At 40.0% G+C, this 26,715-nt stretch overlaps 1 protein-coding gene across 1 annotated transcript; it reads left to right on the forward strand.

Moving 5' to 3' along the window:
* Window positions 1-2,042: 2,042 nt before the first annotated feature.
* On the forward strand, window positions 2,043-15,953 carry Dio2 (iodothyronine deiodinase 2). Its single transcript, XM_052185304.1, is given in 3 exon segments — window positions 2,043-2,570; window positions 10,663-11,221; window positions 11,224-15,953. Coding segments are annotated over 3 exon segments (807 nt in total). The 5' UTR covers window positions 2,043-2,348; the 3' UTR covers window positions 11,250-15,953.
* The last annotated feature ends 10,762 nt before the right edge of the window (window positions 15,954-26,715 follow it).

A 26,715-nucleotide genomic window follows, 5' to 3' on the forward strand; every position in this document is an offset into this window, starting at 1 on the left:
CTACATGCCCTAGGTATTCATTCCTTCAGAACAGTCTTCACTGAGCTGAATGTGTGTCCCAGCCAGGATTCTAACTTGCTCGAGAGATGGCAATGGGCAGAGAAGACAAGATTGTGGGTCACGTAGAGTTTACTCTCTCCTTGGATTATTTTTTCAAAAGCATCCTGCCAGCTGAACAAAATACACCCATATGCAGAGTTTAGCCCATGCCCTCTACAAAGAGTGACCTCTGTCTAGGCTTTATCGTCCGGTCAGTATGGAGGTGGGGACTGGGGGCTAGATTCAGAAGAACAATAGACTGGCCACCTGTTTGCATCTACTGTTCAGCTCCTGCTTGACAGGAGCTCTGTGCACATAGAAAACTCAACCGATATTTTCCTGTAAATTCTTGCCTCCACTCCAGTGTCTATAACTGCCACTACTACTCTCAGAAAAAAAAAAAAAAGCCATTCCTAGAGGTGAGCTGTTAAGAGAGAGAGGGAAAGTAGAAGGAGGTAGGGTTGGAGACTTGCTGCAAAGTTGTGTCTGTTTAACTGTCCTGGGAACTAAAAAGCAAGAGAATCCACTGAGGCCCAAGGGGCACCTGGTGCCAATTCTTGGTTTGTCTCTCTTCCTAACCACCTATAGCCCCTCACCACTTTAGCCCCCAACCATCTCTAGCACCTAACTACCTATATCTTTTTTTTTTCTTTTATTTTTTTCCCCAAGCAAAATAAATGATTTCCTAAAGCTTCTGGCCTATCATGGAAGGGGTAAATTTAAAAGATTCTCATAGTTTCTCAGCTTCCTGAGATCTAAATGGCAATGAATGGAAATATTGTCTTATCAGTGTTGAAGGAAAATGACACAGAAAGATTTGGTTACTCAGCTCCTTCCATGGCTGGAAGGTTAGTTATTATTATTATTATTGTTGTTGTTGTTGTTATATTGAAGCTTTAGTAAAACCAAAAGTAATACTTGTATTCAGTTTGGGAATAATCTTTAAGGATATACTGTGGTGATCTCAAATAGTTTATAACTTTTCCAACTCAAAACTCACTTTCTATTCCTTTCTATAAGATCATTACTAAAAATATATTCATAACACCCAGGAATGAAATCTGGTAGGGAAAAAATATGTGTAAAGGTGCAAAGCTCACACAGGAGCATTAATACCTTTCTTTCTTTCTTTTTTTTTTTTCCAATGGAGCAAAGAGCCTCTGTTTTCACTCTTTCTCTTTTCTACCTGCCTGCCAGGAATCTTTCTTGCCAAAACTCCTAAGTTAATAAAAATGATAATCAGAGGAAAGTGTTAGCATATCAATCTACAAATTACTTTTCTTTAAGTTGGAAGCATTTCCTGAGCCTTGTCAAAGGTAACTACTTTTTTTTTCTTTCTCTTCCTTTAAAGCACAAAGCAAAATCCCACTGTCTGTCTTCCCCCCACCCCTCCTTAAAAAGAAAAAAAAAAGTTGTAGAGTTTTGCTTTTCTGCTCGCTGCACTCCTGGCCAAAGTAAAGCCCTCTTTCTCAATGACGTCAAGATCTTTAGCAAGATTAGGCTTTCATTTCTCTATTGCAGCAATTAGCCAGGGAATGTATAAAAGGCTTCAGGGAGACTCACTGGGCTGCAGGGAGAGGCACTCTGCAGCGAAGGCAGAAGATTGCCGCGGAAAGGGGCAGAGGGAGGGGGCGGAGGACAGCCGCTCCTGGAGAACCTGGAGAAAGGACAGGCAGAGGGAGACAGGCTGGGAGGAGGAGAAGAAAAAGTATGTTTACAACGGAGTAAAGACAGAAAGACAGACAGACAGACAGAAAGAAAGAAAACCAAGCAGACCTACTCTTACAGCACAGTTAAGAAATTGGCAGTGCAAGAAACCAGACTGCGTTGAAAGGAACATGAAAAGCTAAAAGAAAAATTTTACCATCTCTGCAGTCTCATAGGTGCCTGCAAATGAAAGTAGAACTTCCTGTCTTTAACGGACTCTGACAGGGGTAAACTGGATTAGGGACTGGTACGGCAGGGTTGTTGTTGTTGTTGTTGTTGCTGCTGCTGGTGGTGTTTTTTTTTTTTTTTTAACCATCTTAAATCCTGGAAAAAAAAAATGCATCTCGGAATTGAATGAATTGATGGGTATACTCCAACTGCTGGGCTGCTGAGACTGAACTTGGTATTTCCATTTCTGCTTCTTTCAAAGAAAAGACAAGTTGGAATTCCTTCTAATTTAGCTTCTCTCCCTCTCCCTTACCCCCTCCCAACCTTCCCCTTGGTCCCCCACTTCTCTACGACCACCTTCCTTTGCCAAAAGAGGGTGACTTGTGAAGCAGAGTGCACGGGTGCACGGGAGACTGACTGAGGAGGCAGAGAAGATGGGACTCCTCAGCGTAGACTTGCTGGTCACCCTGCAGATCCTGCCAGTCTTTTTCTCCAACTGCCTCTTCCTGGCGCTCTATGACTCGGTCATTCTGCTCAAGCACGTGGCGTTGCTTCTCAGCCGCTCCAAGTCCACTCGCGGAGAGTGGAGGCGCATGCTGACCTCAGAAGGGCTGCGTTGTGTCTGGAACAGCTTCCTCCTAGATGCCTACAAACAGGTGAGCTGCAGCCACTGGGCTTCTCCTGGGTCTCAGGGCCAGGGGTCTGGAAGGTGTAGGACTGCTGGCCATGGGGATTTCTATCTGGGGTGGCCTCTCCAGTGATTATGTTCAAGGGAGTCTCAGTGCCACTTGGGACACCTGTTGCACAGGTTAGATTTGGGAGTGACAGACATTGAGCCATCACTGGGACTCTGGGACTCTGGGTGACTTCAGCAGGAGTCTTTAATGAGGGCTGCTGTTAGTTTGCACTGAATTGGCAGTTTAAGAGTTTTGTGCTGGTATAAAATAACTGTAGGTAAAATCAGAATTTTTTTTTTTTTGGTGGGGGGTAGGCTTGGAACTTGCTGCATTTTTTTTCTGCCTTCTGCTGCTTTGCTTTGCAGAAGGCTGTGTGATATGTAGGAGGAAGGTTTACCTAGTGTTTTCTTTCGGCTGAAATGGTCAGACTTGAGTGAATGATGATGGTGCTGGTGCTGCTGCTGGTGGTGGTGGTGGTGATGATGATGGTGATGATGGTGATGATGGTGATGATGATTATGATTATGATGATGATGGCAGCTGTGACCTCACTCTAGCTCATCCATTTCTTAGGGAGGTTAAGAACAAATGAAAGCAAGCTGAGCATGGCCACCTACTTAGTTGGAATCTGTGGATTGCTCGTTATTAAGCATCAGTTTGCAAAAGAAAGCTCTAGGGATAGGCTGTCAGAAACCCAGCCTTTGTGTGTAAAAATGGAATCTACCAATAAATTGCCATAGAAAAAGAAGTGAGGGCTCTATAGTGCGTTCTGACGTCAGGCAGGCCTTGGACATTAGAGCAGTAACCTCACTTACCTGGGGAAAGTGTATTCCCATCAGCTTTTGAAACAGCAGGAGGAGTGGTTGGTGTATGGATGTGAAAACTTCTGTTAATTCAGCCTTTCTGCTGCTGGGACATGTTTAGGGGAACATTTTCAAATCATATCTGTCAGGGTAAAGTGGAATGAACACTTTTGTAGTGTCCTCCATCCCATAGGCTCCTGAAGCATCCTGGGTATTAGGAAGAATGAATGCATTTGGACAAAAAAGCTTCTATAAAAAGAGGAAATGTGTTCCTAGCCATACTGAGAGCTTGTCAGAGAAGGGAGTTTGGAAGGAATAGTGAGACCAGATGCCCAAGCAAGGACTGCTCCTGGGGCAGGTGGAGTGGTAGACATCATGAGGGGAACTCAGACTAGCAGAGGAGGAAGGGAAGGAGTCCGTCCCCAGTAAACAGTGGAAAAATAAATCCAAGTGCCAGGGAAATAAAAATAAAGACGCCAGGGCAGGCTGTTTCACCGAAAAGCAAATGTTGAGGAAGAAAAATGCCTTTTGTGAACAGGGACTGCCGTGTGACTCATGGCATCATTATTGCGAATCACCTAAAGAAGGTCCCGCCATGCTCTGGGGGGCGGGGGCATTGAATGTCAAGCCTCTTCTTAGCAAGGAGTGCCCTCGTCAGGAGAGGGATGGATACCTGGAGGCTCCTGTATTCAAAGTCCAGCTATATCATACATGTAAGTGAAATATATGGCCGTGGAGATACCGAGAAATCCTACCGTCCCCACAGATGTCTACATGGAATGTGACATTCGTATGTATGCATTAGGTGTCAGGAGTTTAGAGAAGCGGGGTGTCGTACCTGAATGCTAAAATATTATTGATTAGTCAATCCCCTCAAGTATATCTATGTCTTAGATAATACAGAACGTTAGGAGCTTGGTCTGAGTATATTACACGCCTGGTTGCTGAAAGACGATGGATGTTTGCTTGGAAAAATTTAAAGGTGGTTTTTGGAGAATTTTACCCGTGTGCATATGCTCAGAATATAAATATTATTTCCACATCCACTTTGAAGGCTGCAAAGGCTCCCACAAACGTTAAGTGAGGTTGTTTTGCTCATCAAGTAGATAATTGAAGTGGACATGGAAAACACAAGCAAATGCCTCCATGATAGACTTCGTTATATGTTTTTTTCACTAATGTCTAGTGCCCCATTGTGTTGAGATACGTTATTTGTGTTCATGGGAGCTGAGTGATTAGCTTTTACTTTTGCCATATGGTTTGCATATTCCTCTTTTCTATTCCTTTGTCTCTGCCCACTGTTTTGATTAGCGACCAAGTTCCTGGTTTACGTTATCACGCTTGCTTCTGATGCTTTGCACAATAGCTATTATATGCAAAAGAAAACCCCAGGAAAACAAGAACAAGGCCGGGCAGGGTGTGAGATATATGGAGGCATCCCGAGTACAATGTGAGCTAAATTCTGTCCTCCTCTCTTTGAGTATCATGGTGGAGTATCATGGCATCATGGTGCAGGCGGTAGTCTCAGAGGCTCACCCAGAGCCTCTCAAAAAGGTCGAGTCATTTGCCAGATGCTGTGCTAGTCGTGACACACTGTCTTTAGGTGTGACTGTTTCCGGAGATGCCAGAGGCGGTCCTGTATGACATTGCATCTTGGGATTTCACAATCTTGACTTGCATTATTTGGCAACTGCTACTCTTGAAGCAGATTTGTCCAGGATGAGGGGTGTGTCTACATGGGATTCAAATAGACAAATCATTCAGTTCTCCCAAGTGCCTTGCTTAGTAAATGTCAGCTATTGTGTTTGGGATGTTATCTAGAGGTGCTGTATTTATCCACAGAGGAGGTGACATTGGCCAGAGCTGGAGTGATGGAAAGAAAGAAGAACAGAATGAAATAGTACTAATAGGAACTGCATGGAAAGCTTTAAAGTGATTTAAAATTAATTTTATAAAGAAGTTGCCGAAGGCCATATGTCAATGGTCAGGAGATAGGTGTGCATTTTGGATTGAAAGAAAAATCTAGGAACTGGTGGAAGGGTTGGAGCTGACAGCAGCTCTTGGTTATTTAAGTTCCCTCAGTGTTTCTGCTTGTGAGCACTGTACCCTTGTGTTGGTACTCAAAGACTCAGAAATGTAACCCATAAGCAAGCTGTCCTCTCTTGGAGCCTGACTCCTAAATGAAGTGTGAAAGTAAGCAGACAGTACAGACACTGACAAGCAGGCTCATTTCTGCATAGCTAATGCTTCAGTGGCACAGAAACCATGCTCATTGGAACATACAATTTTGGTTTTGAAAGGGTCTCTTTAACATTCTCCTCCTTTTTATTCACCTCAAGCCTTTTGACACTGGGCTTGTGCTGTGAAAAGTGGCTCTTTAAAGAGAGAAGAAGGCCACAACCAGAGCCTGCCTGTCACTTGGATAAAACATAGTGAAATGATAGGGCTCTGAGTTTCGTTTTCAAGGTACAAGTCAAAAAGAGAATAACCGAGAAAGGGAGCTTAACCCAGAAGATGGAGTGGGCAGTCTGTTCCTCCAGTCTGATTTATTTGGCCCCTCTGAATGGGAATGGCTGAAGCTCTGCCTAATGATTGTTTGGCCATGTTTCTAAGGACATTGGTGTAGCCTGATCATTATGTCAAAGAATTGGAAACTTCCTGAGAGTTCACAAGGCCATTTCCAGAGCTTTCAACGATGAAAAGTTTGTATCAATATTCTGCTACATGCCCATCCCCCATTTCTATAACTTGTTTCTCTACCCATCATGAGAGTGTGTGATATTACTCTAAAGTTCCTGTTAGGGTGTGGAAAGGAAAACAAAAACAAAAACAAAAACAAAAACAAGGTTAGCAGTATGTACTTTACTTCCAGTTCACTGATGAATGCTCCGTCCTGTACTTCCCTTGCATTTGCATCTATCAGCAGTATCTTTTTGCCTCAGTACTCATCACTGTCCCAAAAAGGACCTATCATCAAGGGAATCCCATTCTTGTATATGCTATGCATTTATGCTTTTCCTCTGATTTGTAAACATGTCTGCTGTGACCTTTGAACTTGGCCCAGAGATGTCATGAGCAGTAAACTTGCAAAAGCCTTCCTCACTCCCTTAGTTGGCATTGTGTTCCTGTCCACTGGGGGGAAAAAATATAAGAAAGGATAACCGTCATGGTGAAGACAAGAGCAGTGAAGGTCACTGGTGACGCTATCACAGTTTACGTGTGTCCTTTCTGATCCTTGCAAAATAAAAAGACCCTTTGGGAACATCGGAACTTCAGGACCAATTAGTGGAAATGATGCTTCTTGTGTTTGGGCATTAAATACTAGGCAGGATTCTCTTTAGGCGGCTGATGCTGGCAGGGAAAGAGGTACCGACCTAATTACTCTTCCGCAAGAGCAAAAAATGCCTTTTGAAAGCCTCTTTGGCAAATATGTCTCATTAAGGACAAAAACCAAACACAAACCCTCTAAGAAGCAGAAATTAAGATGATAGGTAACTTGTGGCCAGGAGACTTTCTGTGCCACTGTGGGAAATTAAAACAAAGTTTGGGGAGCACCAGGGGATGACTTGTTTTTGTTGAGTGTCTTTCCCGTAGCCTCGATGCTATTATGGCGCCAACTGTATTTTCTTCATTAGTTTGGCTTGGTGTCGGGGAATACTCTGCTCCCGTCTTCCACTGTGAAGACAGTAGGCTTTCTCCCATTCCATCTCAACAGGGTTTCTAACCAAGCAAATCAAGAAATTCTCCACTGGGAATTCTAACCTAATGAAAATTTCATTTTTCTTGTGATTGGCTAGAGAAGGGCAACAAACAGAACTGGGGTTTAAAAATTTTTCTTTTTAACATTAAGTCTGTTTTTTATCTCAGCCAATTTATCACTTGCCAGGTTTTAGAGAAGTTAGAGAGAAATTCACCTCTGTGAATTTATGATTAGTTTAATGAAGCTGATAAAGTCTGACTGCTGATGTACTAACACTTGGGCTTACACATCATAGGTGTGAGTCTCTTTCCCTCTGTCTGTCTCTGTCTCTGTCTCTGTCTCTGTCTCTCTCTCTCTCTCTCTCTCTCTCTCTGTGTGTGTGTGTGTGTGTGTATGTGTGTGTGTGTGTGTGTGCTTATTTTGTGGTGCTGGGACTCCAAACCATGGATTTATGGATACTAGCCAAGTTCCCAGCACACTTAATTTTACTAATAGCACTACTTTTGCCTGTATTTTCTCTGTGATCTTCATGCGCAAGGTAGCCATATATGACTTCTTAGTGATCACTAGGACTCCACAGACACAGAAAAAAAGTAAAGAAGATTGATTTCATTTCTTTTATTTGCTGGTTAGCTGAAATGATTAAGAATAGGTAAATGACATTGGCCGGAGACTACAGCATGTCTCTGGGGAAGGATCAGGTCTTCTATTCCTGAATATGTATGCTTTAGTGTATAATCAGCTGACTATGAGTACGTTCACTGCAGTTCAAGGTTGCTATTCATCTTCCTTGACCTGGGATTATATCAACAGGTATTTATTCAGCAATTAACTCAACAAAGCTTTTAAAATGTATATTTCCTGGACTAATAAGATGCTAACTCCTCCATCACCAGGAACATTATGAATTTGTCAACTTCCCAAAGTTTTAAATTTACAGCGACAGTAGGTGGAACTTGTCCTTCATTTCCTAAGGTAATCTAGAAACTAAAATTTCATTGTTTTTCAAAGAGTTGTGTGGCAGAACAGTCTATTGTTTCTAAGAAGTCCCATGCACTTAAACATTCAAAGAAAATTAACTGCAGGTAAGAAGAGATCACTTGTGACGAAAACATCAGATTGGATTGTTCAGATGTCAAGAATAACACAAGGATCAAAAGATCTGCTTGAGTGAGAGCCAGGGAGACACCTGCCTGTTCTTCAAGACCACACAGTTGTTAAGAGGGGTCAACGATGGCTCCAAATTGCAGGCAGGTTATTTCATTGGGATGCAGTGCAGGGATTAATTTTCCTCCATGTATGTGTTTATGATCTCACAAGAAGTCTCTACAACACATCTAGTCCCCAGAATATACAGACCTTCTTATAACTGGCTGTTGAGGAACATTGCACAACCAGTATTGTTCAAAGCAGTCCTGGAGACATTGTGCTATACAAAGGGGAGTCAATCCTCAACTGAGAAGTATATTGAGACCCCCAGACTTTAAGGCTTATCACCTACTTCAAATATGTGTCTTTAAGTTTAGTGTGTATTTCAGTGCTTCAAAGACTAGTGGAGTTAACAATGAGATCATGTAGTCAGTCATAGGCAAACTATAAGATTTGTCTATCTAATGGCTTAGATGATTCATGTAAGTAACTTTCTTCCTGGTTGCTACTGAATCAAAAATAGATTATTTAAATGACATCTAAAAAGGAAGTTTATGATTTTAAGATTACTTTTGGACAATGAATAGCACCTATTTCGCACCTGCCCTGCAAAAAGTTTTGAGAAGAAAATGAAGGAACTTTGATTCTTTCTCAAAGTTAAAATAGCTACACTGTGACACTAAAGCACCTGAATGAAACCCCCTGGGTTCTTACATCAGTACTCAGCACTGCTCTTCTGTGATTCACTTTTAAGTAGCTTCAATTAACAGCAGTTTTATATGTGACTATTTATGTGAGAGAAGAAAGTCGATCTAGTTGGAAGAGTTTTGTAATATTCAGGATAGTGTATAAAAATCAATCGTACTGTTGTAAGCTGTCCTTAATGGTATTAGCTTTGATTAAACCATCCTAGAGGGAAATCCAATTGTGTTAATTTAGAATGAAGTAATTGGCTCTTTTCTGTTGCCTGCTTTTTATTATCAATTTACAGATTCAAAGGCCACTAACTTTCAGAATTCTAAGTTCAACTATGTAACCCACTTGCCAAGGGGATTCGTGGAACAATTTTAGTCAACATGCCTTGTATTTGAATACTTACTATTCTGGGGAGGTTGTTAATCACTTATACCATAGCAAAGGCCATGGTTTGCTTGGGTCTTCCTAGATAAAACTGAGGGGAAACCCCAAATACATGGAAGGTGAGAAATTTCTTGTCTGATTCTTAGAGGTGGGTTTGAGGTTCTAGCCATAGCATGCACAATGTAAGCAGTAGTCACAGGAACCTGTAGAGGTTGCACCATTCGGAAGGGAGCATAAAGATCTTCTCAGAACAATTTGTCCATTTTTATTTTTCAATCTTGAATATAGGATTCCTCACGAGGAAGGGTAGTGTGTCTTATGTGGTGGGGTAATGCCTGACAGTGACAGCTCATATCAACAGTCAGATGTGGCGTTCCTGTCCTCATCTTTACCCTCCAGAGCCTCGTAAGAAAAGCAGGATGATTGCCGACATTTTCCAGATGGGAAAACACGGGGCAAGTGGGGGAATCATACTTGTAAATGATGGATTATAGATTGTCCTGCTCTGCCCAGACACAGAACCCACTTGTAGAATCACTTAAAGAACTTAGATTGGGTTGGTGAAATGGCACCCCGGGCAACGCTTGCTGCCACGTCTGATGAGCTGAGTTTGAATTTCAAGAAGCCACATGGTGGAAGGAGAGAGAACTGACTCCAACAAGTTGTCCTCTGACTACCACAAGTGTTGTGAGACAGCCAGGCGCGTGCGCGTGCACACACACACACACACACACACACACACACACACACACACACAGAGAGAGAGAGAGACCCCACAGAGAGAGGAGAGAGAATAAATAAATAAATAAATGTAATTATTATTTAAAAGAAGGAAAAGCAAAAATAAATTAAGCTCGCGTGTGAAAACTCTGATCTTTCCTGAGTCTTTTAGAATTCAGAAGGAGACACTCTATTTTAAAAGCAAGATAATTTATCTTAAAGTGAGCTATTTACTTTTAACTTTTAAAATGAAGTCAATTAATCATTCATTCTATAATGCTTGCTAGGCATTGGCAGAAAAGTGAGAAGAGCAAACAAACAAAAAAAAAATTACCAGAATCAACTTATTTATGAAAATAGCTAACTCTGGTATCTTCCGAGAAAGAAAAAAAAATTACCTCTAATGAATATTCAGAATGAAAGACTTATTTTCTATTGACCATCCTTTATGTTGCCTAACATTAGGTTTTACTCATAAATGTATATTACACACACTACATTAAACACGCACGCGCGCACACACACACACACACCTCCCATTATATTTACAGTAAATTGCTGCAGCAGTGTATTTGTGTGGTAATTTTGTTTTCTTTCTTTCTTTCTTTTTCACTATCAGGTTAAATTGGGCGAAGATGCTCCCAATTCCAGTGTGGTGCATGTGTCCAATCCGGAAGCAGGTAACCAGTATGCCTCGGAGAAGACCGCTGATGGGGCTGAATGCCACCTTCTTGACTTCGCCAGTGCAGAGCGCCCACTGGTGGTCAACTTTGGTTCAGCCACCTGACCACCTTTCACTAGGCAACTGCCAGCCTTCCGCCAGCTGGTGGAAGAGTTCTCCTCGGTGGCTGACTTCCTGTTGGTCTACATTGATGAGGCTCACCCTTCAGACGGCTGGGCAGTGCCCGGGGACTCCTCTCTGTCTTTTGAGGTTAAGAAACACCGGAGCCAAGAGGACCGCTGTGCAGCAGCCCAGCAGCTCCTGGAGCGTTTCTCCTTGCCGCCCCAGTGTCAAGTTGTGGCTGACCGCATGGACAATAACGCCAACGTAGCTTATGGAGTAGCCTTTGAGCGTGTGTGCATCGTGCAGAGACGGAAAATTGCTTACTTAGGAGGGAAGGGCCCCTTCAACTATAACCTACAAGAAGTCCGAAGTTGGCTGGAGAAGAATTTCAGCAAGACATGAATTCTAGATTAGCTGGATAAAAGTGTGATTGTAATAGAGTTTATTATTTTAAAAAAAAGATGTAAAAGAAGTTGAGAACTGAACTGAATCTATTATTTCAACTGAATCCCATTGCCTCACTGAAAGACAGGGACATACCTGTCAGAAGATCTTGAACCTCTTTAACATCTCAATACTTCCTTTAGTACACAAATGACATCTGGCTAAATAGCAGTCCCGTTACCTCCCTTCTGAGCGAATTGATCCAAACTGGAGTGCAAGAAACCCTGTGGCAGCCCGTGTTCATTCTTGCTTGCGAAAGAAGAGATTCTGTCCTGTGTGTGCTCTGGGACCAGAGGACAAAAGTTTCCAGAATCCTTATTGTTAAGGGAGCTACTACCTATGATCTGATTAAGTGTATTATTTCAGCTTTCGTCACCAGGACCAAACCCAACTGGAACCCCCCTCCCCCCCAAATACATACTTACGACGTGATCTTGAAGTCATGCGGTGCAGTTGGGACTGAAGTGTTAGTTTTAGCCATGCAATGTTCCGTGTAATTCTCTGTAGCCCCGAATTCCCAAATATGACAAGCAAAGACAGAGGAAGCAGAAAGATGAGGAAATCGCATAGTGTTTTACCTGGAAAGCTGTAGGTAATGAGTGTTGTTCAACTGTATCGGCATTGAGCCGTGTACACAGCTGGGAAAACAAAGGCGTTAACTAAAAACAGCACAGGCAGGATGCACATAGAAAGGAGATGTGTAGCAACACTCCTACACTGAAAAGGAAGTGGGAGATGGAAAAGATAAAAACAGGTGAACATTTTTAATGTGGAGAAAAGTACTTTATGGGACTAATGTTGATAGACCCATTTCAGTGGGTAATACCGGTTCAGAGCAAAATCCAGGGGGGTCTGGTACTGATGTGTTGTTCCTGCCAAATTCCTACAGTTGCAATGCTACAACCCTCTCCATTCCTAACCTCTGTAGCATTGTTTTCTCTGGGTGCTGAGTGAAGGGTGTAAGAGGCAGGTACTCTGGCCATTCAGTTTCTGCCCTCTCCTCCAGTAGAAGAACTGTAACAATAAGGGATTTCTTCACATAAACGAGAGCAATTTACTCTGATACTCTCTACTTATGGTTTTGAGGGCTTACGCCAAGCTTATTCTTGGTGTCACAGGAATTTGATTAGATGGAATTTCCTTTGACATTTGAATTTGAACTTGTTTTTTTTTTTTTTTTCTTCAACTGGGATTAGCCCATTAGTTGAAATTTAATAGCTGTGTACATCACTATGGTTATATCTATGAATACATTTCCCTTAAAATACAAGTAACACAGCTGTATCTACAACCAACACCTAAATATCACAACCTCCAAAAAAAAAAAAAAAAAAACCATGAAAAATCCAAAACCAAACACACCAACAGATCAACCAATGTATTGTAATTAATTTTTAAGTTCAAAGATCTCAACATATGGTTATAGTTACATGCCAAATCAAGGGATTTTATGTCTATTCTATTCAATAATTAAACTATAATATTGAACTATTTGAAAAAAATTGAAATTTAAAAGTATGTTATTAAGATATTTGTCCCAAATGTGGAAAACAGAGTATCGCTTTTAAAAATGGGAGCAAGAAGTAAGTCAGATCACTAGCCCATGTGTTGTTTAGTCATGGAAGCAGCATTGTGGCTAATATTTTTGGCAGTGTCTAAGATCGCCAGAGTTTTAAATTCTGTAAAAGACATATCCACAAAGAAACACGGTAAATTTCCAAAATGCTATGGTGTCTAGTGAACTGTTGTAAAACCATACTGAAGATAGATTACTTCAGATTCCTTAGGTGTTAAGGCCTTCAATTGAGGCTTATAGGAGTGATCCCCTATTCATCTTAATCTTCAAAATGGTGTTGAGATTTATGTGGCTCCCTAAAGCTGGAAAATTTGGCTGCCCCACACCCACACCGTCATCCACAAATGACCCCTTTGGTTTCCATGTGAGATAATGAAGCAGAACGTCAGAGATTGGGTGGGGGGATGAGTTTTGGCTAATGCCATGCTAGTTGTCTGGGGAAAAGGGATAATGGGGGAAAAAATCACCCAGTTGTGCTACAGTTTTAAAGAAAGAGAAGGTTGTGTGTGCATACCATTTGCCTTTTGGATGATAGGCCAATGAAGGAAGAAAGAAGAGGAAGCAACTATACAAAGATATAGACTGACTATCAGGGACACAGACATGTTCAGTAGAGCATGGCAGAAACACTGGAAGGAAAACCTTTGAAGGGCCCAGGAAGAAAGTGATTAGCAGAGCTCAGGAATCTTACGCCCTGTAGAATGGGTTGGTCTCCCAGGTATGATAAGCCTATAATTATATAACCTATTTATCTGGATGTAAACTTCTACGAATTCCTATGACGTGCCTTTTTATAAAATTAAAAAGAAGTCATTCATCCAGAGATGAGAAAATCAATGCTTAGCTACTGTGCTCAGAGATACTATTAGGCTCTCAGTACCCACCTACCTAACATGCCTTTTATAATGTATATTCCTTTGAAGAGTTATAATTGTAATTCTCCCAAGGAGACACAAATATATGTATAGATACATTCTCACGAGGACACACACACACACACCTTGGATTATTTTTTCTTAGAACATAAAGATCTCTCCCATAGGATATGTTTACATCCCTATCAGTTTATACTGATATCAGTTTATACTTTCAAACTCAATTGGCCTGTATACTATTGAAATAGTTTCTCAGAACTTACCATACCTGGATTTCTCAAACACTGTTTGAAAGACATCTTAGACCTATTCAAAACTCTCTTTAGTTTGTTGGTTAGAAGATGTAATGGACAATGACTTTCTTGAATGAGAATGAATGAAGTGCTTGCCCAGAAAATGTAGACATACTTCATACAAATTCAATGGACCTCTGTGGAGTCAAACTAGTCATTGTTCTTGCTCTGTGTTGCCAAAGTGCCAGTCATTCAACACACGTGTTAACTTCATTCATTCTCTGCTTCTGTGGAATTCATAGATTGTATCTCTAGATTTTTGGTAATATCAGCTTCTAAGTGGTCTATCAATTCCGTTAAATTCTTCTAATAATCAATAGACAGCCATTGATCCCTTTGCCTGAGTGTATTTGACTATTTGGGATTCTGAATAAAATTCATAAGATGTGGTGAGGTCACAGGTGGGGGCTGCCTCACACAAACTACTGGAGGGGAAGGTGGGGGACAGTACTGATGCTTTTTCATAGGATTCTGAGGTGGATGCAGCTGCCCTTGGCATGCCCTGTAGCCTCCATCCACAGCCAGAGGGATTTGCTGATGTACTAGGCTTCCCATTATGTAAATCATAAGAGGATCAACCTGGACATTAGTTCCACCTGACCTCTGACTGATGGTTTGGAAAATAAGTTTAATTAGACTCCCTTGGCCACTGCAGAGAGGAAAATTAGGCTGATTTCTGTCCCACTGAAGGATAAAGGAAGACTTAGGCCAGCGCTTCTGCTTGTCAGAACATGTCCAATGCTGTCTGCCTTAGTGGAAATTGACTGTGAGTCTTTAAATTCTGGGAGTTTTCTTTATGATATAGCTCCAAACCAGAACCCAAGTATACTCCAACTTCTATCAATGCCTTAAATATAGAAGCCAAACCTGCCGTTTTTATGAACTTTCAGAATGGACACAATGGATCACTTGCTGCTAGATGACAGTGGTGTCTTGGGACTGTCCTGAGTCGCTGAGGAGCTGCTAACTGGGAGGAATTAGTGCCCCTATACCCCCAGCCCCAAGGGATGGGCTTACCTATTTGGAAGGATTTGAAACAAAACTTCTTCTGCTTAGAGGAAGGCTGCCACATGCCAGTGAATGACTAGGCTGAGGAAGCACTGGCTCAGTTCTTCATACCCTGTGTTCTAGATAACTCCAGAAACAAGGTCTCAGACTTCACAGACTCAGCTCTGTTCCGAGGTGAGTCTGAACCAGCAAAAAAGCAAACACATCCAGATATCCAAACAAGACTGCTCATGCCAGCCAGGGCTCGCTGCCTGTCTCGGGCAGCAGCACCAGGGCGCTAGGGAGTCCGTTTAATATTTACTGAGACTTCGGAGACCTAGCAGATGTTTAATGAAGTCACTATTTTGGCTCAACCTGCCCTTCCCCATCTGTCTTGAGAAAAAAAATTCAAACAGGTAAACATAGAAATGAAAGAGGCCCACAGAAGGGGATGGGAAATAAATAAAATTCTCTCAAGACTGCTCCAGACCACGCCATGTGGTTTTGATGTGTCAGGAGTCGGGGATGAGAAGACCTATGTACCTAGTACTTTATAACCAAAGCAATCAAAAGGTCTTGGGTAGGGAATGTTGGCCAGTTTTGTTTAGTTTTCGGATCATGTTTTCACCAGACTCACAAGCCCATGTAACCAGCACCCGAAAGAGGAAACTGAGATGTTGAGAGCTCACTGGTGTGCGAATGATAACTACTGACGAAAGAGCCATCTGCTCAGTCTGTGGTTGGATGTAATCACACGAGTCTGCCTCTCTCCATCTCTGTCTCCATAGCAAGTAGAACGTTTGGGTCTTGGTGCAAAGAGTGCTGAGTCAGCGCAACTGAGACCACGTGTGTCCATCTCTGCTTCTCAGTTGCAGCAAAAGGAAAGCTTTGGGGATTATCAGTAGAAAGAGTGTGATAATATTGGTGCTGAGTGGTATGTGTGCTTTTACAACTTGTTCTTATATTTTAATAAACTTTGAATAAAAGAATAGAGTTACTCTTTGGGTTCTATTTGTTTATTTTTGAATACCTTTCTAGGCCCTGCATTTGTGGTTGGCAAGGAAAAGAGAATCCATCACCCTAATATTTATTCCTAAGGTTTGTGGGCAAAAGGGCCAGCAATGCCAGATTATTTTAATCTCATGAGGTGTGCCAATGTCTTCAAGGAAATCCAAATGAGTTGAAAGTAAACTTTCAGATATTTTCCATATTTATCAACAAGTAACACACAGGATTCATGAAAAAGGACCTGGATCTAGACTGTGAAGCAAACACAGTTTAGCTATACATTCTAGTTTTGTAAGTGTAAGGGATGTGCCACGAAGTTGGTTGAAATGGCGCATGCGCTCACACATGCTCGCACATTTATTATGTGACTAGTGATGTATTAATATGTAACTAAAACATTTGAGTTATGTATATCTCACATGTTCCAGTGGGAGCAGGGATAAAGAATGAATGTCCTATGATGGCCATGCCTGAAAATATTTAGGAATATATTTGCAACATGGTTCAATGTGCAATTTTTCTTTCTTAAAAAGATTACTTAAACAAAAACATTAGTGTTTCCAGAAACCCCATGCTTTCTCAAGACTTTTTAAATCTTCATTTTTATTAATGCTATAGCATCTTATAGGATACTCTGAATTGTAACAGAAAAAAAACCCAATTATTTTACAATCTTTCACTCACTGTCCTTCCCTTGCAGAGTCCCATGCTAAATCCATGTGATATGTCAGTAAAGACCAGACTTCTTCAAGAGATCTATCAGGGATTTTTCAAAGTCTTACAAGAAACCTGGACAGATTCACTTATTTTTTAAAAAAATATAGTTTCTATTGGCTGGTAACATAACCCTTGCAAATGAATGGGACAAAACTGTACCTCATTTTTTAAACTTTGTAAGTATTTATTTTATTTATTTATATGTGCACATCTTTGAGTGCATGCATACTTTCATGCAGAATTGAACAGAGGTCAGAAGAAAGCACTGAACTCCTAGGGTTTTGGATTCGGTGCTTTTGAGACAGCTGGTATAGGTGCTAGAAAGAATATGGGGTCCTCTAGAGGAATTTAAGTACTCAGACAGTCATTTCTATACTACACCCCCCCCACCCCACAAGCTAATTTTTAATAGTTGCTCCTGAGTTTGTAATATTTCTTTCCACCTATTTATATCTCACCCCAACAACACCTGTATCAAGTAGTTTAAGTCTTAAAACCACAAAAATAACTTCATTTCACCCTCCTCTTTATCGCCAGAAATATTCCACATATGTATAAGTCAAATAAATTATTGCTGATAATTTTTCAAGCGCCATTATCTCTTACATAACAAAAAGGGAAATGAAGATTTATTTCAGACTTACTGTTAAAGTTCACTTTGCAGTTTCTGACCTGTATCACTTTCCTTTTCTCCAATAAAGCAATTTCCTTTAACATTTCTTATGAAGGAGGTCTGCTGGCAATCCACTCTCTCAGCTTTTGTGTGAGGACTGACTTTGCTTCTCCGGTTTTGAAGAACATTTTCACAGGGTACAGAATTCAGGGTTAATATTTTTGTAGCTTGCTGAAGTTTGCCTTTCCTATTTCAGTACTATAAATATTCCATAACACCCTCTTCTCTCTCTCTCTCTCTCTCTCTCTCTCTCTCTCTCTCTCACACACACACACACACACACACACTTGGTTTTTTTTTTTCCCTAAAGAGAAGTCAAGTGTTATTGTTTTCTTTGTTTCTCTATAGACGTTTGTCTCCCTTGACTCTTGGAGCAGTTTCTCTCTTTAACTTTGGTTTTTCTAAAGTTTGAAAAATATAACTAGGCCTGTCGTGCTTGCTTGCTCTATCTTTCTATTTTTTGTTTTTGCCTTTTAGTATGCCTTGTGTTTTTATAAGTAGTAGTAGTAGTAATTACTACTACTACTACTGATGGGCATACTATGCTTGTTCAAACAAACTGATATAAGTGGGTGTTAATTATGTAGTGGTAGTGGGGAGCTACTTTGTAGTCATATTGTTAGGCCTCTATCTTTTTATGAACCTTTTCCTTGAGTCTGTGATCGACACATGTTTCCAAATCTTCCTATTCTTCCTAGGTAGCACAGAATAACAAGAATCACCTGGATTTCTGTAGTTCCCTTTCCTGAGGTCAGTCAGGTCCTCACAGCAGCCTAGCAGGTTAGGTGCTATTAAGCAGTCTCTCCTGAGGGCAGACCCTCTCAAAACAGGGTCTGGTGTGCTTCAAAATGGCTCCTTTTGCCATAAGCTTGAGAGGATTCTTTCTTTCTTTCTTTCTTTCTTTCTTTCTTTCTTTCTTTCTTTCTTTCTTTCTTTCTTTCTTTCTTTTCTCTCTCTCTCTCTTTCTTTCTTTTTCTTTCTTTCTTTCTTTCTTCCTTCCTTCCTTCCTTCCTTCCTTCCTTCCTTCCTTTCTTTCTTTCTTTCTTTCTTTCTTTCTTTCTTTCTTTCTTTCTTTCTTTCTTTCTTTCTTTCTTTCTTTCTTTCTTTCTTTCTTTTCTTTCTCTCTTTCTCTCTTTCTTTCTCTCTTTCTCTCTCTCTTTCTCTCTCTCTCTCTCTCTCTCTCTTTCTTTCTTTCTTTCTTTCTTTCTTTCTTTCTTTCTTTCTTTCTTTCTTTCTTTCTTTTCTTTCTCTCTTTCTCTCTTTCTTTCTCTCTTTCTCTCTCTCTTTCTCTCTCTCTCCTCTCTCTCTCTCTCTCTCTCTCTCTCTCTTTCTTTCTTTCTTTCTTTCTTTCTTTCTTTCTTTCTTTCTTTCTTTCTTTCTTTCTTTCTTTCTTTCTTTCTTTCTTTCTTTTCTTTCTTTTCCCTGAGAACCCATTCCAGTTTCTGGAGAAGAAACTTACAAAAGTGTGAGGAGACGCCATGACTGAATCCTCCTAGAAGGTTTCCTTGCAATTTTTTTCATACTGAGGTTCCTGAAATGCCATCAATTATTGTTTGGCTGTTCTTACACAGGAAAAGGTTCCTACAGGTGTTCCCATGTCTTCACCTTCTACTAGGTAAGCTGGGATGTATTCACTCTTCTGTTTCTCCAGCGTTGGGAAGGGGTTTCCCTGGATCTTTACCTTCCTTATGAATTTAAAAGGCATTGTTGATTTCCCAGTCTGTTCAGCGGCTCACTTGTTGGGGTGACGTACAAGCTTTATGTATTGCCTGCCATCTTGATCTGGACCTGATGTTTCCAGCTTCTCGCTGTGTTACTCAAAGAACTGAAAAAAGCACACACAGCTACGAAGACAGCAAGAGGCTTCAGTTCAAGAGACAGTACAGGATATTTTGCAAGGGAGATCAAACATCCGTGAACATTAGTTATTATTTGGGGCGTCCTTTTACAGGATGAAAATGGGGGAGGGGTTGATTGCTAAGGGGCATAGAGTGGGTGAATTTCCATTTTGATTGACAGACTAGGATTATGAGAGCCTTCTCTACCATGCATCTTCTTTCTTATAACACATCAGGGTTTAAATCATAGGCATACCCAACTATGCATTGACAAAAAGTGGAAATAGGCTATTTTATCTAAATATTCACTTATAAGACACAGTATGCCTTACAGCCAATGCACCTCCAAATCAGTCCATTACAGATTAAGCTAGTCCTGAATAAGTTTCCGCACATTTGAATGGAAGCTAACCACAACAGAGGAATTATTAAAGGAGAAGGACTTATTCAATTGCCTAAGTGCTATGTTTATGTGGTTCAGTGCGGGCGAGGGTCCCTGGGATGGCTAGGTGTGTTGTTAGAGGGAGGGGTATGTGTAGAACTCAAGCTACATGGAGTGTCAGGCTGCTAAACTAGCCTATGCTTGCATGCCTCACACGTGTAACTGTAACTTTAGAAAGTCAATATCCAGGGATGGTGAGAGGGTTCAGTGGATCAATGTGCTTGCTACGCAAGCCTGATGGCCCGAGTTCAAGCCCAGCTGTCCACAGGGAGGCAAAAAGCAAGAACCAATTCCAAAAAGTCATACTCTGAGCTCCACACTTGTGCCTTACACAAGTATGTGTTTTCCATACACAAGAACCACACATGTACACAGAATAATGTAGTGGTCTCAACCTTTCTAGTGCTACAACCCCTTAGTACAGGTCCTTTATGCCATGGTGACCCCCCCCAACCATAAAGCTATTTTCACTGCTACTTCATAACTGTAATTTTGCCACTGTTATAAATTGGTTTTAGGTGACCCCTGTGAATGGTTCATTCAACATCCCTAAGGTCATGATGCACAGGTTGAAAACTATTGGAATGAATGAATAAATTTTTGTAAAATATTTTATATATGTATATGTGTATTTATACATATATATTAATGTCAGGTTTTTCTTCACCTTAAGGATCCTTGAAGTTCTTATATTTAACTCCATCTTGAAGGTGGCTCCATAAATATAAAGAAACATCTAGAAAAAGGAATTTAAAAAAAATACAGAAAGGGGCTGGGAAAATGGCCCAGTTAGTAAAATATTTGGATCAGGAACATGAGCAACACAGTTTACATCTCTACACTTGTGGAGAAAAAAAAACCCTGGCATATAATATGGATATGCAAAATGTCACAAGGTTCCACTCCTATATAAAGAGTTATGTGCAACTAATAACTGATGAGAGTGGGAAAATCAATCTTCTCCATGGTTAAGCATCCTAACTCAACACCAAGTGATTTTTTTCTAAAAGCATATACAGCCAAGAACACTAAATAGACTCATCAAGTTATATTTCTATATGTAATAGTCACATAGTCACAAAGAAACAGAGGCCATGAATTTGAAAGAGAGCAGGGAACACAGGAATAGTTAGAAGTACAAGCTAGGAGGGAGGAGTATAATGTAAATGCAGTATTCATATATGGAATTATCTGTGATGATGATGGTGATGATTACGATGAAGAAACACCTTGGAATGGTGGTGCATATCTGGACACTAGCTCCGATGGGAGTGGAGGTAGAGGCTTCTTCAGAGCTTTTTAGCTACCCAGTCCAGCTATCAATAAACGCCATGTTCAGCTTGAGACCCTCTCTCAAGAAAGTAAAATGGACAATGCTAGAGGAGGACTCTGAGGTTGACTTCTTGCCTCCCATACATGCATGAACACACACACACACACACACACACACACATACACACACACACACACACACACATTAAAGGTCTCTTCTGAGTAACCTTGGGCTGTTGTTATTATTTGAAACTGTATTTTATGGAATGACTAACAGAGTGTGTTGCATTGGGCATTCATAATCTTCTCACAGCTTCACATGTGTGAGGATTTGCTATGGTTTGAGCAATGTGTTTAATTGCTATAGCCTGGGTTTGCTTAACATCCAAAAGGAAATGAAGCTAGAGTCAAAGGCAGGGGGATCATTTCTTACCATAAGACCTGTGCAAAAGTTAAAACCTTTTAGTCAAGAAACCCCAGACGCTACTGTGGTAAGATAATGTGATGTCCGGAGTGAGCATAGCGTCTAACCTTTGGGAATCCAGGGTTTCCTTGCAGGACACTAGCCTGGCTAGAGCCAAACAGCTGTAGTTTGCTCTGGGTGGAGCTTGCAACTGTTTTATGCCTTGCAGCTTAAGTATCATGGGAACCATTCTTAGCCCTGCAGCTGCCTTGGCCCGCATGATAGTGGCAGGGATTCCAGGTACTTTTGATAAACCACAGACATTTCAACCGGTAAAGTTAGGGAGATATGAAGGACTGAGCCTCCAGTTCTTGCTTCAGGAGAGGGGGATATTTAGGTTGTTGGGTTGTTTCCTATATTGGTTTTGCCTCCCCCTTCATATTTTCCTTATTCTTCTAAGAAATAAAAACAACAAAAGTAGGACAACCTTAGCATGCAGGTGAAGGCAGAGTTGAGATGCCCCAGAATGGACTGTATAGGTAACTATTCTATATAACTCAGACAAAAATATTGATTCATCATTTCATACAACACATGTGTAGTAGTTTAAGCAACTTGGTAGTGTATGGAGTTTGTAGGCTGAAGTACTTCTGTTAATCTTCAAGATCAAATAAAAAACAAAGCTGATTTGTGTTATAATGATTGGATTCCCCTAAATTTATTTTTTTGTTACTATTTCTTATGGGAAAATGAGTTTGGGAACAAGGTACTTTCCGGACATTGTGTACTTTATGACATTGTCTGTTTTGGAGAATATACAACAATGCTGATTTGTACTTTGCAAAATTCAAAGTTTGGCCCTGGTCCTGGTCCCTATGTTTTGGTGCTCATGGCTTCTGCAGAAAGACCAGTGATTAGTACATGGTCCAAACCTAATGACGATGTTGAAGAGATTTGTCATTTCTTGTTACAAATAAAACCATTTTGTTACCAGTAATCCATGCTGTCTATTCTAGGGTATGTGTATGCTGGTGATCTTTGAAATTCCAGTTAAGGATGTAGGTGCGTTTGTCTTAAATGAATAGGCAGTTCACATTGTAGTGACCAGATCAAGCAGATCAGTTAAGTTAGTAGATATACTATGATTATTGAAAGGCATCAAGAAATTATTCAGTCTAAGGGCTATTTCTATTTCTTTATGATTCATATATGCCTAATCCAAAAATACCTAGTGCATTTGTGGCTAGTTTTGTGCAGAACTGGAAGGCCTCCAATTAACTTGGAATAATCACCTGAGGGCTGGGTCGCTTTAGTGTCTGCTTAGTTACTCCTTGGAAAATATCCCTCTGTTGCCACCAATGATGTCCTTTGATCTAAATAACTACACAATTAAATTATTTTGGTCCCCAGTCTCCATATTTTATAATAACATTTTATATTATTAACTCCTATAGCTTTCCATTTTCACCTCCCTTTCCATAATCTCTTAAAATGGATATAACTATAAAAGTATTTCTATGTTCTCCCTTGAAATAAAGATTATAAGCAATGGTATGTAGGTGATGTCAGGTAGGATCAGAGACATAATGTAATAAGGACTTAGCAAGACAGATACTTGCTCTTCTCTATACTTGAGGTAGGGAATCAGCAAGGATGGGACTCTACTGCACAAAGCCCTCTTAGTTCTTGGGTCCCCAAATGATTATATTACTCTTCCAATCACTGACTCTACTTACACAATTACATTATAGACCAAAGGTAGGAAAGGAAAATTGTATGTGTAAAAGAAAGCATTATGTGTGACAGCTGTCTTTTAAGGAAGATCTTGTGAGCTACTTTTTAGACACATTCAAACACATCCCCTTAGCCAGAAGTTTTCCACTCACTATATGTGTTATTTTCATTGCTATGACAAAATACCCCATGAAAAGCATCCTAGGGGAGAAAAGGTTTATTTTCAGTTAAAGTTCCGGAGGACTACAGTCCATCACAGTGGTAGAGACTAGGAAACAGGCAGGAAGGAGACCATGATAGGAAAAGGAACTTGGCAGGTCACATTGCATCCACACTTTCAAAGCTGTGAGTGAGCAGGAAATGAGACTGGGCTATAAAACTTCAAGTTTCAGGCCAGTTGGGATGGATCAGTGGTTAAGAGTGCTGGTTCTTCTAGAGGGCCTGAGTTCAATTCCCACCAACCACATCTGTAAGTGGATCTGATGCCCTCTTCTGGCATATAGTTGTACATGCAGCAGAGCACTCATACATTAAATAAATAAATAAATAAATAAATAAATAAATAAATAAATAAATGCCACTTCTGGAGGATCCTGCTATACGTCTCCTGGGCATATACCCAAAGGATTCCCTGGCATGCAATAAGGGACACATGCTCCATTATGTTCATAACAGCCTTATTTATAATAGCCAGAAGCTGGAAAGAACCCAGATGTTCCTCAATGGAGGAATGGATACAGAAAATGTGGGATATTTACACAATGGAATACTACTCAGCAATTTAAAAAAAATGAATTCATGAAATTCTTAGGCAAAAGGTTGGAACTGGAAAATATTTTCCTAAGTGAGGTAACGCAATCACAAAAGAATACACATGGAATGCAATTTCTGAGAAGTGGATATTAATTAGCCCAGAAGCTCTGAATTCCCAAGGCACAATTAGCATAACAAATGACTCCCATGAAGAAGTAAGGAGAGGGTCCTGATCCTGGAAAGGCTTGATCTAGCATTGTAGGGGGAGTACCAGGACAGAGAAAAAGGAGGGATGTGATTGGAGAATGGGTGGAGAAAAGAAGGCTTATGGGACATATGGGGAGGGGGGAAACTGGGAAAGGGGAAATCATTTGGAATGTAAACAAAGAATATAGAAAATAAAATAAGTAAATAAATAAAAATAATTAAATAAATGAATACCCTCAAGTTTTTTCTTCAGTTACTCACTTTCTTCAGCAAGGCTCCTCTTCCTAAAAGTTCCAGTCTTTCTAAATAGCTGGAAATCAAGTGTTCAAATATGTAAACCTATGGGGAATAATCATATTCAAACACAACACCAGTGACCCTGCTGTTACACAAGGTAGGTTGGAACAGGTAGTCTTTGATATTCCATGCATTTATATAAAATTTTATTGTTATAGAAGAGAAAAGCAGCCAGGAATAAGGCTGAATGTGACAGCCAGGAATGAGGCTGAATGCCGTTAATCCTAGCACTTGGAAGAGAGAGGCAGTTGGATCTCTGAATTTGAGACCAGCCTGCTTCCACACCAGTCAGTGCTTCATATTGAGATCTTGTCCCCTCAATAAAGGAGGAGGAGAAGGACAAGTGGAAGGAGAAGGAGAAGAAGGAGAAGGGGAAGGAGAAGGAGGAGTAGGAGGAAGTAGAGGGGGTGGTGGTGGTAGAAAATGAGAAAGAAGAAGAGGAGGAGGAAGAGAAGGAGGAGGAGGACAGGAGGAGGAGGTGGTGGTGGAGGAGAAGATAGATTTTCCTGTATTTTCTTTCAGAAGTTTTACCTTTTTTATTACATAAGCATGTGCTTTGTGTATATGAAGACATTTTCCATATAATACTAGGTAAGAAACAAAATTTTAGTTTGCTATCCTATCTAGTAATCATTAGAGCATCTTTTATTCATTTACTACCAGTGAACTATAATGGCAGTTCTAACCATGTTTCCAGACGCATGTATGTGCCTCAATGGTGTCTATTATAGATTTTCTTTCTGTGTAGCAATAACATATATATATGTATATGTCAATGCATATTTGTTTACACATGCATATGTTAAATATGTCATTAAACATATTTGTATACACTTTCACACATATAACTTTTTTATGACTACTTAAGATTATCTATTGACATCACATAATACTATATTTAACTAAGTATTCACTGAATGTTATCAGTTACCCAAGTGTCTGCTTCAGGTAATAAATACATGTATCGAGATAAGAAAGGAGATATTTCAATGTTTGTTCAAAGAAAAGGCAGAGCTATGATGTGAGAGAGATGATCTTCTGATGATATCATTTTAGTACAGACACGCACATACACACACACACACACACACAACAAGAATTATTTTGTTAATTCTTGAGAATTTACCAATATTTGATTTTGAGCTCTACAATGACAGTTCTTTATGCTTTAAAATGAATACTGTAGTTTTTTGATGAGCTTTGTAAACTAATTCCCTCCTCTGCTTTCTTCATTTATATTTATCTATCAGAAGCATCTCAATTATTATTGATAGTTTCCCCTTTCATGTAAGTTTTAGACTATACTCCCCCAGAACTAAGAAATAACTTAGTATTTTAGTTTGAGTTTTTTGAATTTATTGATGATATTGTGGAATATCTGATACCTGTTTGGCATATACGTACATACATATATATGTATGCATGTATGTATGTATATTTGTATATTTCTGGTAATGAGAATGACAGAAGAGAATAAAAATCTTTGTTATTCCTTTATGTGTTTTAAAGCCTACTTATATTATTTTCTCCAGAATCTAATAGGGTATCATAGTAGAAGAATCTCCCCCACCCCAAAAATATATAGTTCATTCCATGATTGAAAGCATTCGTCTGGAATGTTATCCAATCTGAACACCATCGCCCCCAATTCCATGCTAATAAGTGATTCTGAAACCTCCTCATGCAGAACTAAATTCACATCTGCTTTTCATTGCCACAGACCTTTGGAAAACATGAATTAGCCATTCAAATATTTCACTAGTTTGTTAGAGCACAAGATGTGTAAAGAATTTATCTTCTTTCACAATTGGTTTTCCTGTCAAAGTCTGCGATTTTGTTATTGTAACATGTCAACATTACTCTTAGATTTTAGCACATCAGCTTTGAAGACACTATGCAAGATATGAAGTCTGTCACTGAATCCTCTGGTTGTCCACACTATGTATTATAAATTATCCCTTCGAATTTCTACTTAAAATTCTAGGTCCTATCTACATTACTTAAGCTTAATTCAATAAAATTTCAAAGCTACTAATATCTACTGATCATCTTATCTATTAAAGATAGTATAGATGCTGCTATAGATTATACAAGAGACAAATGTTACTTGGCCATTTTCTCAAGATTCTTTGTTTCGCAACACTATTAAAGAAGATATTAGCCACCGAATTCATATGACATTATTATTTAATTATTACCTAAATAGAAGCAGTTACTTCAATATCTGGGTCAGGAAACAAATATTTGGGTGGACAAAAAAAGTAGAAATTTCAGTATTTATTTAAAGAAAGATAGAGATGTGATCTGAGAGAGATGGATTCCTGATGTATCTTTGTCTGGCCATGTGCAAATACAGTCTCAATAAATAC

The sequence above is a fragment of the Apodemus sylvaticus genome, chromosome 6 (assembly GCF_947179515.1).
Source record: "Apodemus sylvaticus chromosome 6, mApoSyl1.1, whole genome shotgun sequence".
Lineage (NCBI taxonomy): Eukaryota > Metazoa > Chordata > Mammalia > Rodentia > Muridae > Apodemus > Apodemus sylvaticus.